Raw genomic sequence first — 13,857 nt, forward strand, 5'->3', positions numbered from 1 at the left:
TTTTGAGATGTTATTGGATACCCATTTCAGAAACCGTCCAATGGCATGCATTTTACACCACATTTTCAAATTAGATTTTAAATAAGCAGGGAAAACCCATACTGTGTAAAAAATAACACAAGAAAATCCTAGCATACTAATGGGATTAACTATTACGTAATTATGAATATGAGCATTTGCCAATGCAAGATTTAGAGCTATAAAGTGAAGTTTTTGAACCCTGGGTTCTTGAGACTCAGGATGTTATTAAATACCTACAGGCCCTGAATGTTTAAGCCTTGGGGTAGCGTGTGAGCATTGTTACACAGTCAGGCCTAATAAAGTACCTATGTTTAGGGCAATCCAGTCTAGCCTGGCAAAACCTTAGAAAACAAAAATCTGATTTTAGGGTTTTTAGTTGTTGTTGACCATTTGTGTTGATTTCAATTAAAAATCAAGGTATTAATTATTTCATGCCCTCATGGAGACCAGAATGGGAACCCTCCTGCCTTCATAGAATTAAATGCATAAGATAATATCCTATTTCTATTGTTTTGATTAAAACTTATGATATGATGATTAAATCATACAAACTTGACACATTTGGCAGTTGAAATATAAAAAATTACTTTGATTAAGCACAATTCCTAACATTTTTTATGAATTTCATAATGTTCAAAATCTTCACTGCCGGAAGAAAGATGCCCTTTTCTCCCTTAACACCCCCCTGTCCCTGTTCTGCAACTCTGCCATAGTTTAACCCTGGCTAACACCCTAGATGTGACAACTTATTTTTTTTATTGAAAATACTTATGGTTAGATATCTGAAGATCTTTTTTGTTGAACGATTTTGACATAAAAGAAACCAAAGAGAAAAGAACATAATTGAATACCTTGGATTGTTCTAAAAACAAATGTGTTTTACCACTAAGGCTGATAAAAAGATACATTTGGTTCAAGTTAAGCGACCCTGCCTACGAAATGGGCACTGACCCTATCATTCTTATGGTCAGTTGGTAACAAAATATGATTTGTTTAAGTGTGTGTTTTATTATGTAGTACTTTTAAGATTTATACAGAAGATTACTTCAACACCATTCTCCAATGATGAAAATAATGTTCTTATATACAGCTTATAAAAAAGTCTACTTACCCTACCTGTTTTTTAAAAGAATGGAACCCTAACCAAACCAATATTTGTGGCCTTGGCCTCAATGGCCGCTTGTTTTTTTTATTTATAAATATTGATGTTTCTTGGAATCTAAATCTTATCTGAAATTATTGTTTATCATATTTCTCCTATCACATATTACTGAAATTGTGTCAAGAGTAAAAATGAAGATAATGGATATTAATAGTTTCTTATAATTTTGAGTTAAATTAAATGTACGCAAATCAATAGATTACTAATTTATACCTTGTAATAAAGTTGTAAGATTGTCATTAATTTGTTTATTTATTAAGTATAACAATCAGCTGCAGAAGAGAATGGTAATTTGGTAGAAATTTTTCCATCTATAACAATTAACTGATTTTGAAATACCTTCTATTGACTGTTTTTTTGAGTCATTGGTTTTTAAAATCAAATTGCCTTAAGAATCAAGGGAGGTAACTAGGGCTAGCCTTATGTTGGATACAAGGTAGATTCCATAAGCATGAATCATATCAAGCCGTAATATCTAGTGTTGGTAAATGTGCCAATATATTGGTAAAAGAAAACTCATGAATTGGTCTTATGGTTCTTTTCAAAGGCGAGACTTAATTGTCTGTATTAATTAGATTATAAATGTATAATGTATTATAATAGTGGAAAAGTTTTCAAAGTTTTAAGTTGTAAAATACTGATGAATCATACTCGACTTGGGATTTGCAAGAGTAAGGTAGTGTATATAATGCTCTGTTCTAGATAGTCGATGATAAATTTCCTTAAACTTTGAAATGTAATTATAGGTATATATGTAAAGTAATTATAACTCTGCACTTTCTTGATACATGAATTTCAATCATGTATTACTTGTGGTTGAAGATGTTATCATCCAGTATTTGCTTAATATTTTCTGTTTGTCTTTGCCGAATTTTTATCACTATTAGTCCATAGTAACGCTATTAAGTTGACCACATAATCATATTTTCTGACATTTATGTGGATTCTAACCATATTTATATGAAGGGGGAGAAGAGAGCAGCTGTTAACTTGATGTATGATTGTTGTAGGGGGTAGGGGCGGTGTGGAAATTAGAAATAGAAGAGATATTTGAACTATTTTGTGGGGGGGGGTGTGAGGGTATGTGGGGGGGGGGATTGGGGTGGTGATGTGATAATTAAATGATTCTTGTGGTGGGGAGGAGGGTATGTAGGGTGGGGGATCATGTGATAATCAAACTATTATTTTGATTGTGAGGAAGGGGGTATGGGATGATAAAACTATTCTTGTTGGGATGAGGGTATTTAGGGATTGGTGGGGTGATGTGGTGATGTGATATTTAAATTATTATTGTGGTAAAGATGAGGGTATGTTGGGATAATGGTGGAGTTGGGATTGATGTGATAATTCAACTATCCTTGTGGTGGGCCCACCATTAGGGTGTAAAGGGCGGGGGTGATGTGATATTGAAGTTATTCTTGATTTGACAATAAGGCTATGTAGGGTTGGGGTTGATCTGATATTAAAACTATTCTTGTGGTGAGTAACAGAGGGAAGATGTGATAATTAAAGTGAGGCTTCAGTGTGGGAGACAAGTCTTAAGTTTTCATTTATGAGAACTTCCTACAAGAGATATAGTGTTTGAACCATAATGATAACATAAAGATTTGTATTTATATTACAATATTTCAATGTTAACAAATTCTGAGATTTGTTGGTTACTGTGCATGTTCTAACTGTAAACATTCTTGTAAATAAGCTCCACACCTTCCATGGGTCAGTTGAGGTTATTTTCCACTTGAGGTTATTTTCACACTAAACTTAAAGTAACTCGCTCATGGTTTGTAAAATGCACTTTTTTTAATTACAAAGTGTGGCAAATCATAAGGAGTGTTAAAACAAAAATATTAAAAGCTGGAACTCTTCAGCAAATGTTGATATTTGCTCAAATATCATCTTTGAAGACCACAATTTTCATTAGCGTTTATAACGCAATTGAAATTAAATTACAGCTGTGGTGTTGTCTGATTGGTTGATTGACATTATCACGTGATGTTATCAATGTATCCTTAAAAGGTAGACATACCCACCACTTTTGTAAAAGTCCCGGTGGCCGTGTGGACTAGCCGCCTGTTTTCTAATTTTTTCTTGTCTTTACCGACGTGGGTTTGGAACCCCACTAAAACCCAAATACTTTTATTATGCTATTACTGTAAAAAAAGTCTGCAATTTCAATATCATAGAGTAAAATAATGATACAATAAGTGTTTTCAGGTGCATTACCGGGAAAACTAACTTTTGGTTCAAAAACATGAGCGAGTGACTTTAAACTCGAGCCACCAACAATTGTTGCAAAGTTCTTATTCAACAAATGTATTGAATATTTAGATATCCTGCCTGTATTTAAGATCTTATCATGATGTGATAAGATTCTGTGATATAATTTCAAGTACTTTAAGGAAAGTCTATTGTTTACATTATCAACTCTACTGCATTGTGTATAACCAAGTGTATATTGAGTGGGTTGCAAGCTGAATGAACAGTAATCAATCAATTTAAACATATGGCTAAAAGCAGAAGTAAAAAAATTGTAACCGGGTATATATATCATGATTAATAATTTTTCATTACAAACTTTCTTCTAAAGGGACACGCTCATGTTTTGTAAAATACACTCTTTTTTTATGACGAAATTAGAATGTGGTAAATCATTAGGAGTGATAAAACTAAGATACTGCGGCTGGAAACCCTAAACAAAAGTTAATATGCTAAAATATTGCCTTTGAAGTCCAAAATTTTGAATAACGTGTGTATAATAGTTTTCAACAAAAGGCTTAAACCTCAGCTTATGTAAGAGTCCTTGTGGGTGTGGGTTTTGTTGTTAGGTTTCTATGTTTTTCTTATCTGCACCAGCGTGGGTTTGCTCCCATCTTCTTTTACTTTGATTGTATTTTTTTTTGCAATTTTGGTATTGTGAAGAGTAGAATATTTATGCTATTAGTGTTTTCATTACTGTGAAAAAAATGCTCAAAAAACATAAGCAAGTCCCTTTAACCACACACAAATAAATACCACGACTAATCATAAAACCTCTATAAAGAACTTCAGTTCTTTTCTTGTGGTATAATTACTTTACTTTTAAAATACAGAATTCAGACTTAAGTTAGTTCACTATTTCATTCATCTTTGAGATGTTATATTTATTGTATGCTATTTTGGACGAGATTTTGGCACAAGTTCCGTTCCCATCTATCATCAGTGCTAAAGAACTCATGATAAAAAGCTATATATATACTAACAGAAATAAAATAATTGTGCATGCAAAAAACATAGGGTTTCTGAAGAATTATTGGAAATTGCACTATTATAAAGATGATTTGATAATTTATCTTGAAATGTGTCAAATGATATAAGGAAAGTACCCCTCTGTATAAGAGATGCATTAATTGCTGTTTTTTGTGTTTAATAATTGAAAATAATGTATTTACCGAACATGATTTCAGACAAATTTCTGATCTTGCGTAGTTACTTTTTTCCAGTAGTATACATTGGTGCAGCCAAGTTACTGCATTCATGCCTCTAAAAAATGTTATAGATTTTTATAGATTTTGCAGATTTTATTCACCATTCTTTTCTGTATGATTTTTCATGTACAAGTTATAAGGTCGTCCTTAAAAGATTATTTGATTCACATTTTTCAGTGGTTTGGTAAATTAGAAAATATTATTTTTATATCTGAATGATGATTTAATGTAGCGTTCATTTAAAGAACAAGGATGTGCTGCATTAAATAGTTTTGCCTACTCCAGAGGTCAAACAAATGTTTGGAGTCAGGGCATTTTGATGAGTCATACGGTCCACTTAAGTGTTTGTAAACACAATCCTTCAAGAATGGCCTGTGGTCTGGTTTTGTAAAATAAATGTAAGGATGAGATAGCTCTAGTTGTAAACAAACATAGGTGTTCACATCTCACTTAAAGGGGCTGTCTCACGTATGATAAAAAAGCGGGGGGAAAAACAAATGTCGAAAAACTGACAAAATTAAACTTGGCATTGATGTGTACAATGCATTGAAACTTACTAACTGAAGTATCACGTAGTTTACAATTTATTTAAGTTAAGCAGTTATTTTGTATTTTTCCATTCAAAAAGATTACTGGGTATGTCTACCAGGTAGAATTCATTCCTTATGCATGATTGGCTAGTCAGTGTTATCACGTGATATTACCGCGGTAAGTGTATAGCTTAATTATGTCACCCGATTAGTATAAGCCTTTGTAGCTCAGTGAGTAAGACACTGGACTTCAATTTTGGCTACGCGGTTTCAAACTTGGTCTTGACACAATTTTTTTTTTTACATTTTGATACTTTTTTTTACAATTATGATATCAAAGCGTAACACATTCTATAAGATAATTGTCCTGAGATTCGTTACAGAAAAAAACTATTTTTTGGTGCCAATCTGTTACACAGTCCCTTTAAAGATGCACTCTCAAAAATGGACAGTTTGACCTTTTTCTTTGTCAGAATCCGCTGATTTCTGCATCAGTAATATAATAAATAACTGACAATAGAACTGATGTCAAATGTTTGGTAAACTGCCAAAAAATTTATTTTTCTGAAAGTTAATTATATATATATATATATATAAAAATGAAATGTTTATAACGCTTTTAGCCATAAAACATCTATTTTTTCAAATGTAAATATGAAAACTGGGATCAGCTTATTTGTCACCAGTCTTATATCACTCAGGTTACTAGACATATACCCAAAAATTAGCTCATTCCAATAAAAAAAAGAGTGCAGCTTTAAGAGGTCTTTGGTTCAATCCCCACCAATGGATTACCTTCTCTCGTCCTTTCAAAAAGGACAACCTATCTTTAAGCTGAATCATATTGCTAGAATTGAACATAAACTAAAAAAAAAAATTGATGGAAACCACAAAAAATAATAACGAATCACATAATCGTTTTCAATGCACACAGAAATCAGTCCTAAGCATGACTGATCATTTAATACAAAACCATTTTAGTTTGATGCAAGAATTTGGCTTTTTAGTGTATTAAACTGTTTTGTCATTCATAACCTTTTTTAAAAACTGATTCAAATTGAAGTGAATTTCAATTTTGTTGAAGTAATTAGCATTGAAAATGTTAAGTAATTAAACAATCTGGCTTTATTTATGCGAAATTTTATTTCAAAGGTGCTGCATAATTTTACGATTAATTTCTCAATGAAGATGAAATATGCAGGAGGTTCGTAAAAATGCAAATCTTACTCATCAAGGTTTATAAGGTAACTTTATTTGTGGTTCATGGCTTCAAAATTAAACCAGCCTTAGGGAGCTAGATTAAAGTATTTTGTGCACTGATTTTGTTTATTAGCCTACATGTACCTGACTTTGTCGATTCTTTAGTGGGCCGTGATGTCATACTTATACATCTACTTACCGAAGTTTCAGCGATAAATTATAAGTCATAAACTTTGAAATGGTTGTAGTAAAAACTGTTGATGTATTACAAATTATACCATTTCACTTTTTCCAGGGGTTGCTGTTGCTCCTTTGAAATAGAATTGTTTCACTTATTATATACACATCTATAAGCTTATAATGCATAATGGTGACTAATAACTGTAACTCATTGTTTTTATAATAACAATTATAATATTGGTAAAAATTATAAATAAAGCATCATTTATCTTGGATAAATAATATAAATTATCACTCAAACTTACTGTTTCTTATGACAAAATTATGTACTGGTACATATATCGGGAATTTATGTGCATAGACATAGAAATGATTTCATTCATGCAGCAATGATAAACAGACTTAAACCAGTTGATTTACTTTGCCTACGAAGGAGAAATTGTTGATGGCAACCATAGTATTTGAACTTGAGCACGAAATGTTGACATGTTTTGGGAACTGACAAATTTATTTTAGCACGTTACTCATCAATAATTTACTGCGCAAGACTGAATTTTTCCGGTATTGGGCATTCTTCTTTATTGGAATGAAAATAGATAAAAATTGCTAAGCCATATTGCTTTCTGATTGGTAGTAAATATTCTAATCTAGTTTATATAATGACAAGACTATTTAAACCCAAATATCATGTTCGCTTATCCTGTTCGCAGCAAAAAAAAAAACGTGTTCTACGCAGTAGCTTTTATAAAAAAAAAATGATCGTGCTCTAAGCTTACAATGTAAACAATCTGAGCTGACATTTTTTTGGGACAGGACGTCTTAAACATCTATCTGTTTTAACTTAAAAGTTTAACCCAGGACAATAATTATCTCTGGTTGCCTTTAGCCGTTGTGTGTCACACTTTGAGCGAAGTCAGCATGAGTCATCTGTTCAATGTAGATGATAAGGCCGTATTCGTTTTCGCTATTTGCCTATTTGCCCGTGTTAATCTTTATTGTGTGGTCGCAGTTTACAAGGTGTTGTTGATGTCATGAGTGTATTGTTTGTGCCAGATATCTGATTATTTTCAAAGTTCAATTATTTGTGATTTAAACGTCATCAGAGGTAATCTTATTTAAAGCTTAAGACTATTTAAATCTAGTTTTTAGAATAGTGACACCAGATCCGGAAGAAAATTTCAACAGTGTCACATATTTTGCACTTCAGGTTTTTGCAGAAAATATCATTTCATCTTGATACGCTTTGGTGTGGTTTATAAAGATTTATGTGTGAAATAAAAATGATATTTCACTGTTTTAAATAGTGAAAATATCAATTTGATTTTTTTCACTGTTTTAAATATAAGGCGTATAATAAAAAGAAAAAAAAAGGTTTCAGTGTGTGAGTGCAATATATTTCACTTCGTGAACACCAATTTAAGTGATTATTTAACTCTTGGTGCTCAATCTCTGAAATATATTACAGAGAACTGAAGCACTGAAACAAACAATAATTAGTATCCTCTATATATTGTCCTAGGCCTTGGTGTCTTTGTGATTGTTGTACAAAAAGTGTAATTTCAGTTGTAACTTTTAAATCTTTGAAGCTATAAATATGAAACTTGGTGCACATGTTTTCAATGACAATAGTCAGATAGATATATCAAGAAATGAGACCATATGAGACACTTTAATTTAATAAATTTGGACTTAAGTAAGGAAATGTCTAAAGATTATAGTCCTGTGGTGGAAATATTGACAATTTCCTTACACCATTGGTTAAAAAATAGAGGAAACATTGTCTTACAGATCATCTTTCTTCTTTCAGGATCTCTGGATTCCCACAATGACAGCTCATAGATCTCGTCTGCGCAATGAATGGTGAAGCCAGGTGTGGCGGCAATCCTCTCTTAAAATTAGTGCCCAGAAGAACCCTGGTAGCCAGACATAATGATGACCTGAGTGCTGGACTTGACAGTCGCTGAAATCTTGTGGCTTTAGCTATCACCATTAACATGGGAATTACTTTGTCTAAAAGCCCCCTTTCATAAACCAATCAACTGTGATGGATGAAGTGGATTCCTCCACAAACTGGCTCTCCGCTGATGAGGGCCAGGGCCGGACAATATGGCCTCGAAGCCATACAACTTCCACCCTGTCAGCCTCGCTGTCACCTTCATCTTCAGCGCCATTATTACCAGCATCATCAATCTCACACACACCATTCACCATGCCGGCTCGACAACTTGAACATAAGTTTGCTCCAAACTCGACAGTAACGCTGGATTCAGGATTTTTAAAGCAGCTAACTTACGGTTCGCGTATACACACAAGATCTCACATTGATACTCTGTCTGACTCTTCAAAACCATGTGAACCACCGAGCTCCTGTCCTGATACAGGCTACAGTGGCCTGACTGACTCTCTGTATCCTGGATTTCCCCATGACCACGGGCCAGTCAGCCTCCCTAGCCCCCTGCTGTCTCTCAGCTCTGACTCTGCATCCCTTCTCGACTCCCTCTCCAGCTGCAGCACATCATTCTCTCTTGCGTCACAGGATTCAGGATTTGACGAAGTAGATGCACGCTTTCCCAATCCGTCAGGTTTAACCAATTCTATGGATAGTGAGCAGAGCTCAGCAATATTAGGCAGGACTTATACCATCTCGGGGAATTCTTCTTGGAACCTTCCAGTAAAAATTACTGATGACCAATCAGCCAATATGCGACAAACCATGGATAATTACCAATCTTCAAAGGGAGGTCATTCAGAGAGTATTCAGTCTACAAAGGGAAGTCACTCTTTAGAAAGTCACTATTCCACAAAGGGAGGCTACTCAGTCCAGAATCCAGGCAGTTACAGGGAAAGGCGGAGTAGTGGTTCCTCAGACTGGGGTGGTTTTGACAGGAAACAGAAGTACAATGTCATTAAACCAGCCGAGCTCTCATTCCTGTTGAAAAATGGCCTTGACAAGGTAGTATGAATTTTTGTTAGTTAATTATAGGGCCTTATCAAATTGATTCGATGTTTATCGTCTGGTCCCAGTTCCAAAACTACCTACCAAGCAGGGAAAAAAACAAATATGTAAAGAAAAAAGGCTGTATCATACTGAATTTAACTTTCTTTTAGATATAAAGAGAAGGAGCTTGGAAAAACAATCCAAAAGACTGGTCAACTATGTAAAACTTTAATACAAAGCTTCTTTAATGCAAAGCTAAATATTTACTGAGTCATAAATTTTAAGGAAATATTTTTTTGGTTAGTAAAATATTTATAAACATGTTTCATGATTATGTAAGCGTAATAAATGCAGATTTGGTAGCTTTATTTTGAGGGCTTAAATCTAAAAGCCAGATGGCACGTACCATAGACAGAATTTAGCATTTAATTCATTTTATCTTGATTGTGATATGAACCACGCTCAAGTCTGTTTCCTTGGTAGAGCAAGTGCTATTGTTCTTTTCGAGAAGCCAAGAGAGTGCCCCTGGTGGGGATCAAACCGATAACCTCTTGGTTGAGAGGCAGACACCTTTACCACTAGACCACTCTCAACCTTTCGGTTTTCTTATTATAAAAAAAAAATAACTGTACCAGTCATTAAAATTAAACTTGTAGATTCTTATATTTTGCCTTTATTTTTGGCTTAGAAAATTGTAACAAAACAATTCAGATTTTCAACTGGCCAAGCTAACAATTAATGTAGCAGGACAAGGCCCCATTTGTAATTTTCCAATGATGACAAATTGACAATAACGTTATTATATAAAGCCTTATAGAAAAAAAAGCCTACCTACCCTACCTGTTTTTGAAAAGGATGTAACCCAAACCAAACCATATTTTTTTATTTTGCCTAAGGCTCAAGTTTGTAAATTTCCAGGCATAATTTGGTTTTTGCCTTCAACTGTGTTTCAATAAAAATACCATAAGGACATTTATTGCATACTTTCTGCCTGTAACTAAATGGGTGTACCTGAGAACTTTTAAGCAGCGTAAGGTTTACGGCTTAAAGGGACTGTACTCTGTATGATAAAACAGCGGGAAAAAAAGAAAATTGTCAAAAACTGATTTAAACTGGGTACCATTGTGTACAATGCATTGAAACTTACAAACTGAAGTACCACATAGTTTACAATTTATTTAAGTTTAGCAGTTATTTCATATTTTTCCATTAAAAAAGATTACTGGGTATGTCTACCTAGTAGAATTCATTCCTTATGCGTGGTTGGCTAGTCACGTGATATTACCGAGTTATGTGTATAGCTTAATTGTGTCACCTGATTAGAGTAAGCCTTTGTAGCTCAGTGGATACGAGGCTGGACTGCAATTTTGGCGACACAGGTTCACAGCATAACACATTCTATTAAATAATTGTCCTGAGATTTGTTACAGAAAAAAACTTTTTTTTGGTGCCAATCTGGTTTACAGTCCCATTAAGGCTTAAATGAAAATTGAAATTGAGGCTGGCAATACCAATAACGATTGAAAAGTAGTTTTTCATCGGTAGCATCTTTTTTCTGAATAAAATAATGCAATGTATTTTTTATGATTTTTTCAGTACTTGCTGATCGACTGCCGATCTTTCCTGGAACACAACACATCTCATATTCAACAGTCGTCAAACATTTCATGCACGAAGATCTTAAAACGACGTCTTCAGTCGAATAGGGTACTTTAACATTGATTTCTGCTTTAAATGCAACATTAATTTGCTGTTTGTGTAAAGAGAACTCAATGTAGAACTAGAGGCTCGTCAAAACACTTTTACGACAATTATTAATAGACCGGAATGACAACGATCCTTGTAATTAAATAGAGATCTAGCATTATGAAAATAAAGCGTAAATGCACCAAGTCATCAGGAAATAATAGTACTTAATGTCTGTATAAACGATACAAGTTTTTACCTATTTTTTAAATCTGCAATGACTGATAAAATTATGTTGCTTTTAATTACCCATTTTGTTCATAAACACTTGAATATTTCTTTTCTTTAATATTGACTTCTTGTAAATCAGTAATCTTTCGGTATAAACAATTAAAGAATTTTGAAAACATGCAGTAGCTAGATCGTATGCGAAGAATTACGGTAGTTCATGTTAAAAATTCAAAATATTTTTAAATAACTGTTCTTATTTGCTTTTTCCGGCGCAGATCTCAGTGCGAGACTTGTTAGTGCAGACATGCCACGTGGAGGCTGACGACTTCTCTGATGTCATCGTTTACGATCAGTGTACAGAGAATCCTGCGCGCCTCACCGATGACAACTTCCTGTCCGTGCTTCTCGACAAACTGGCCGACTCCTTCGACTCTGCAGCTCTGCTGAAAGGTAAGCTTGTAAGCACCACAGTGATAAAAAGCCCGCAAGCCCAAAACAACCCTGGGCTTGTTAAAACTTTCTGGGTTGTGTGATCAGTGGATATAATTTAATAGCTGCATGGGTTACAGTCTCATGCTTATATGAATATTTGATAGTTTAGCATGTTTAACAAAATTGTCATCTCACTGACTGCCACCTGATGTAGCTAAAACTGAATAACTTAAACGGAAATGGAAAATGGTTTTATTCATAAGTTGTATAATGACATTATTTATCAAAAGTTTTTAAAGAAAAATTCTAACAGCTATGTAATTGATATTGCTCATAATTCACCCTGTAGTACTATTTAGTAGGTAGATATTTTTTTGTCGCAATACGCCGAAGTTAATAAATATACTCGCAGGGGACATAAGCTTACTATTTTGATGTGAGTTTTGTTTGCTTATGTCCCCTGTAAATATACTGCTGCATTATCTGGAATGTCAATCGGCCGAGTCACGCAAATTTAACATGATAATTTAAGTTGTATGAATTATGAAATCATTAATAGCTGTTGTTATCATGCTGCAGATTTAATTAACACTCGGTATGAGAGATCATTAAAAGGCTGTATATTATGTATTTAAATAATCAATGTACATGGATGCATATTGCTTGTAAGATAATTATTGTGAACTTGAGAGTATTTCTGTTAAAGCTGCACTCTCATAGATTTAACAGACTTTGAGAGTTTTGACCTTTTTTTTAAATTTAGTCTCAGAATCAGCTGATTTTGGTATCAATGCCTTCAATGACATAATTATAAGATTACTCCCAATAGAACAGATCCCAATTGTTTGGGAAACTGCCGAAAATTTCATTTTAGTTACAGCATTTTAGTAAGGTTTTTTGCTATAAATATTCAATTTCCGAATGTAAATATGAATAACTGCGATCTGATCTTATGTCAGCAGTTTTGTGTCAATGAATTCCAGACATGAATGCAAAAATTGGCTCATTCCAAGACATAAAATAAAAAAAAGATGCCAAAAAGGTTGATAGCTCAGCTTTAAAGAGCGAAGTATTTAATATGTAATAAAATGTGGTTCTGTGATAAGCTTCCAAAATTTTCACAAGGCCACACATAATTGATTGCTTTGTGTGTAAGATTGGAAGAGTTCTTTTGTTTGATCATTGGATCTACCACACGTAACATTTTTTTTTAGAAAATTCAAGTGGCATCTATTTTTTTTAAGCAATTTCTCAAAAAAAAAGTTCATGGATGTTGTTTGAACGGGGTGTGCAGATCTCAAGCTCAAGGAACTAATAGAAAATGAGAAAAAAATGTGTGTTTTTTAACTGATTAAAAACAGTTAATTGGTTGCTTTTTGTTGATACTTTATTTCTTGTTTGTTTTTGACACCCCTTTTTCAAATTTAAAGTTAGGAGAGCCCTAAGAAGCGCTTCAAGAAAGTATGTTTTGCCTTTGGAGCAGGGTGCTTCACCCCCTTTCATTCCCCAGAACCCATCACCCAAATGATGGTATAAGTGCAGCAGCCCATTTTCCTTGGGCTGTTGAGACAGTAAAAAATGTGTCAAAATGAAAATTCTTATTTGTGTGGCCTAAAATAGCTTCACTTTAAATAATCTTGAACTTACACAAGAGGTGTTTCAGTGTATTTTGCTTGGTCTATAAGTGCAGCAGCCCAGTTCCCAGGGCTGTTAAGACACAGCAGGGTTAGTCACCGTCCTGGTTGTCCTCCTAAAGTGTTTGCTGTCAACCTAACTGATGAATACCCATCAATATCTTGAGATGGGAAAGTATAGATTTCTCTTGTTTGCCCAGCTCCCTGTTTATAGCAGCTATAGCTACTATGGCTAATAAGTAGCACAATTTCCGCTCAGAGCAGATTTGAGCTAAGATGAGTGTCTTATTTAAGTAGAGCATTTTCTGTGATGTTTCTTATTATATTGACAAGACCGAGCTTTCGGGCGCAAGAAACTGTGAATGAGTTTGTTTTAAAT

At 33.9% G+C, this 13,857-nt stretch overlaps 1 protein-coding gene across 5 annotated transcripts in view; it reads left to right on the forward strand.

Moving 5' to 3' along the window:
- The window catches only part of LOC128237514 (uncharacterized), a 57,078-nt gene that overhangs the window by 4,399 nt on the left and 38,822 nt on the right, over positions 1 to 13,857 (forward strand). For 2 of the 5 annotated variants that reach the window (XM_052953099.1, XM_052953095.1), the window contains exons 1-4: positions 1,658 to 1,859; positions 8,365 to 9,510; positions 11,092 to 11,202; positions 11,688 to 11,862. In XM_052953099.1, the coding sequence (XP_052809059.1) occupies positions 8,602 to 9,510; positions 11,092 to 11,202; positions 11,688 to 11,862 (1,195 nt within the window). In that variant the 5' untranslated portion in view covers positions 1,658 to 1,859; positions 8,365 to 8,601. Of the gene's footprint in view, positions 1 to 1,657; positions 1,860 to 7,492; positions 7,663 to 8,364; positions 9,511 to 11,091; positions 11,203 to 11,687; positions 11,863 to 13,857 lie in introns of those variants that run through there. The other 3 variants (XM_052953098.1, XM_052953096.1, XM_052953097.1) reach the window with 3 other exon arrangements.

The sequence above is a fragment of the Mya arenaria genome, chromosome 6 (assembly GCF_026914265.1).
Source record: "Mya arenaria isolate MELC-2E11 chromosome 6, ASM2691426v1".
Taxonomy (NCBI): domain Eukaryota; kingdom Metazoa; phylum Mollusca; class Bivalvia; order Myida; family Myidae; genus Mya; species Mya arenaria.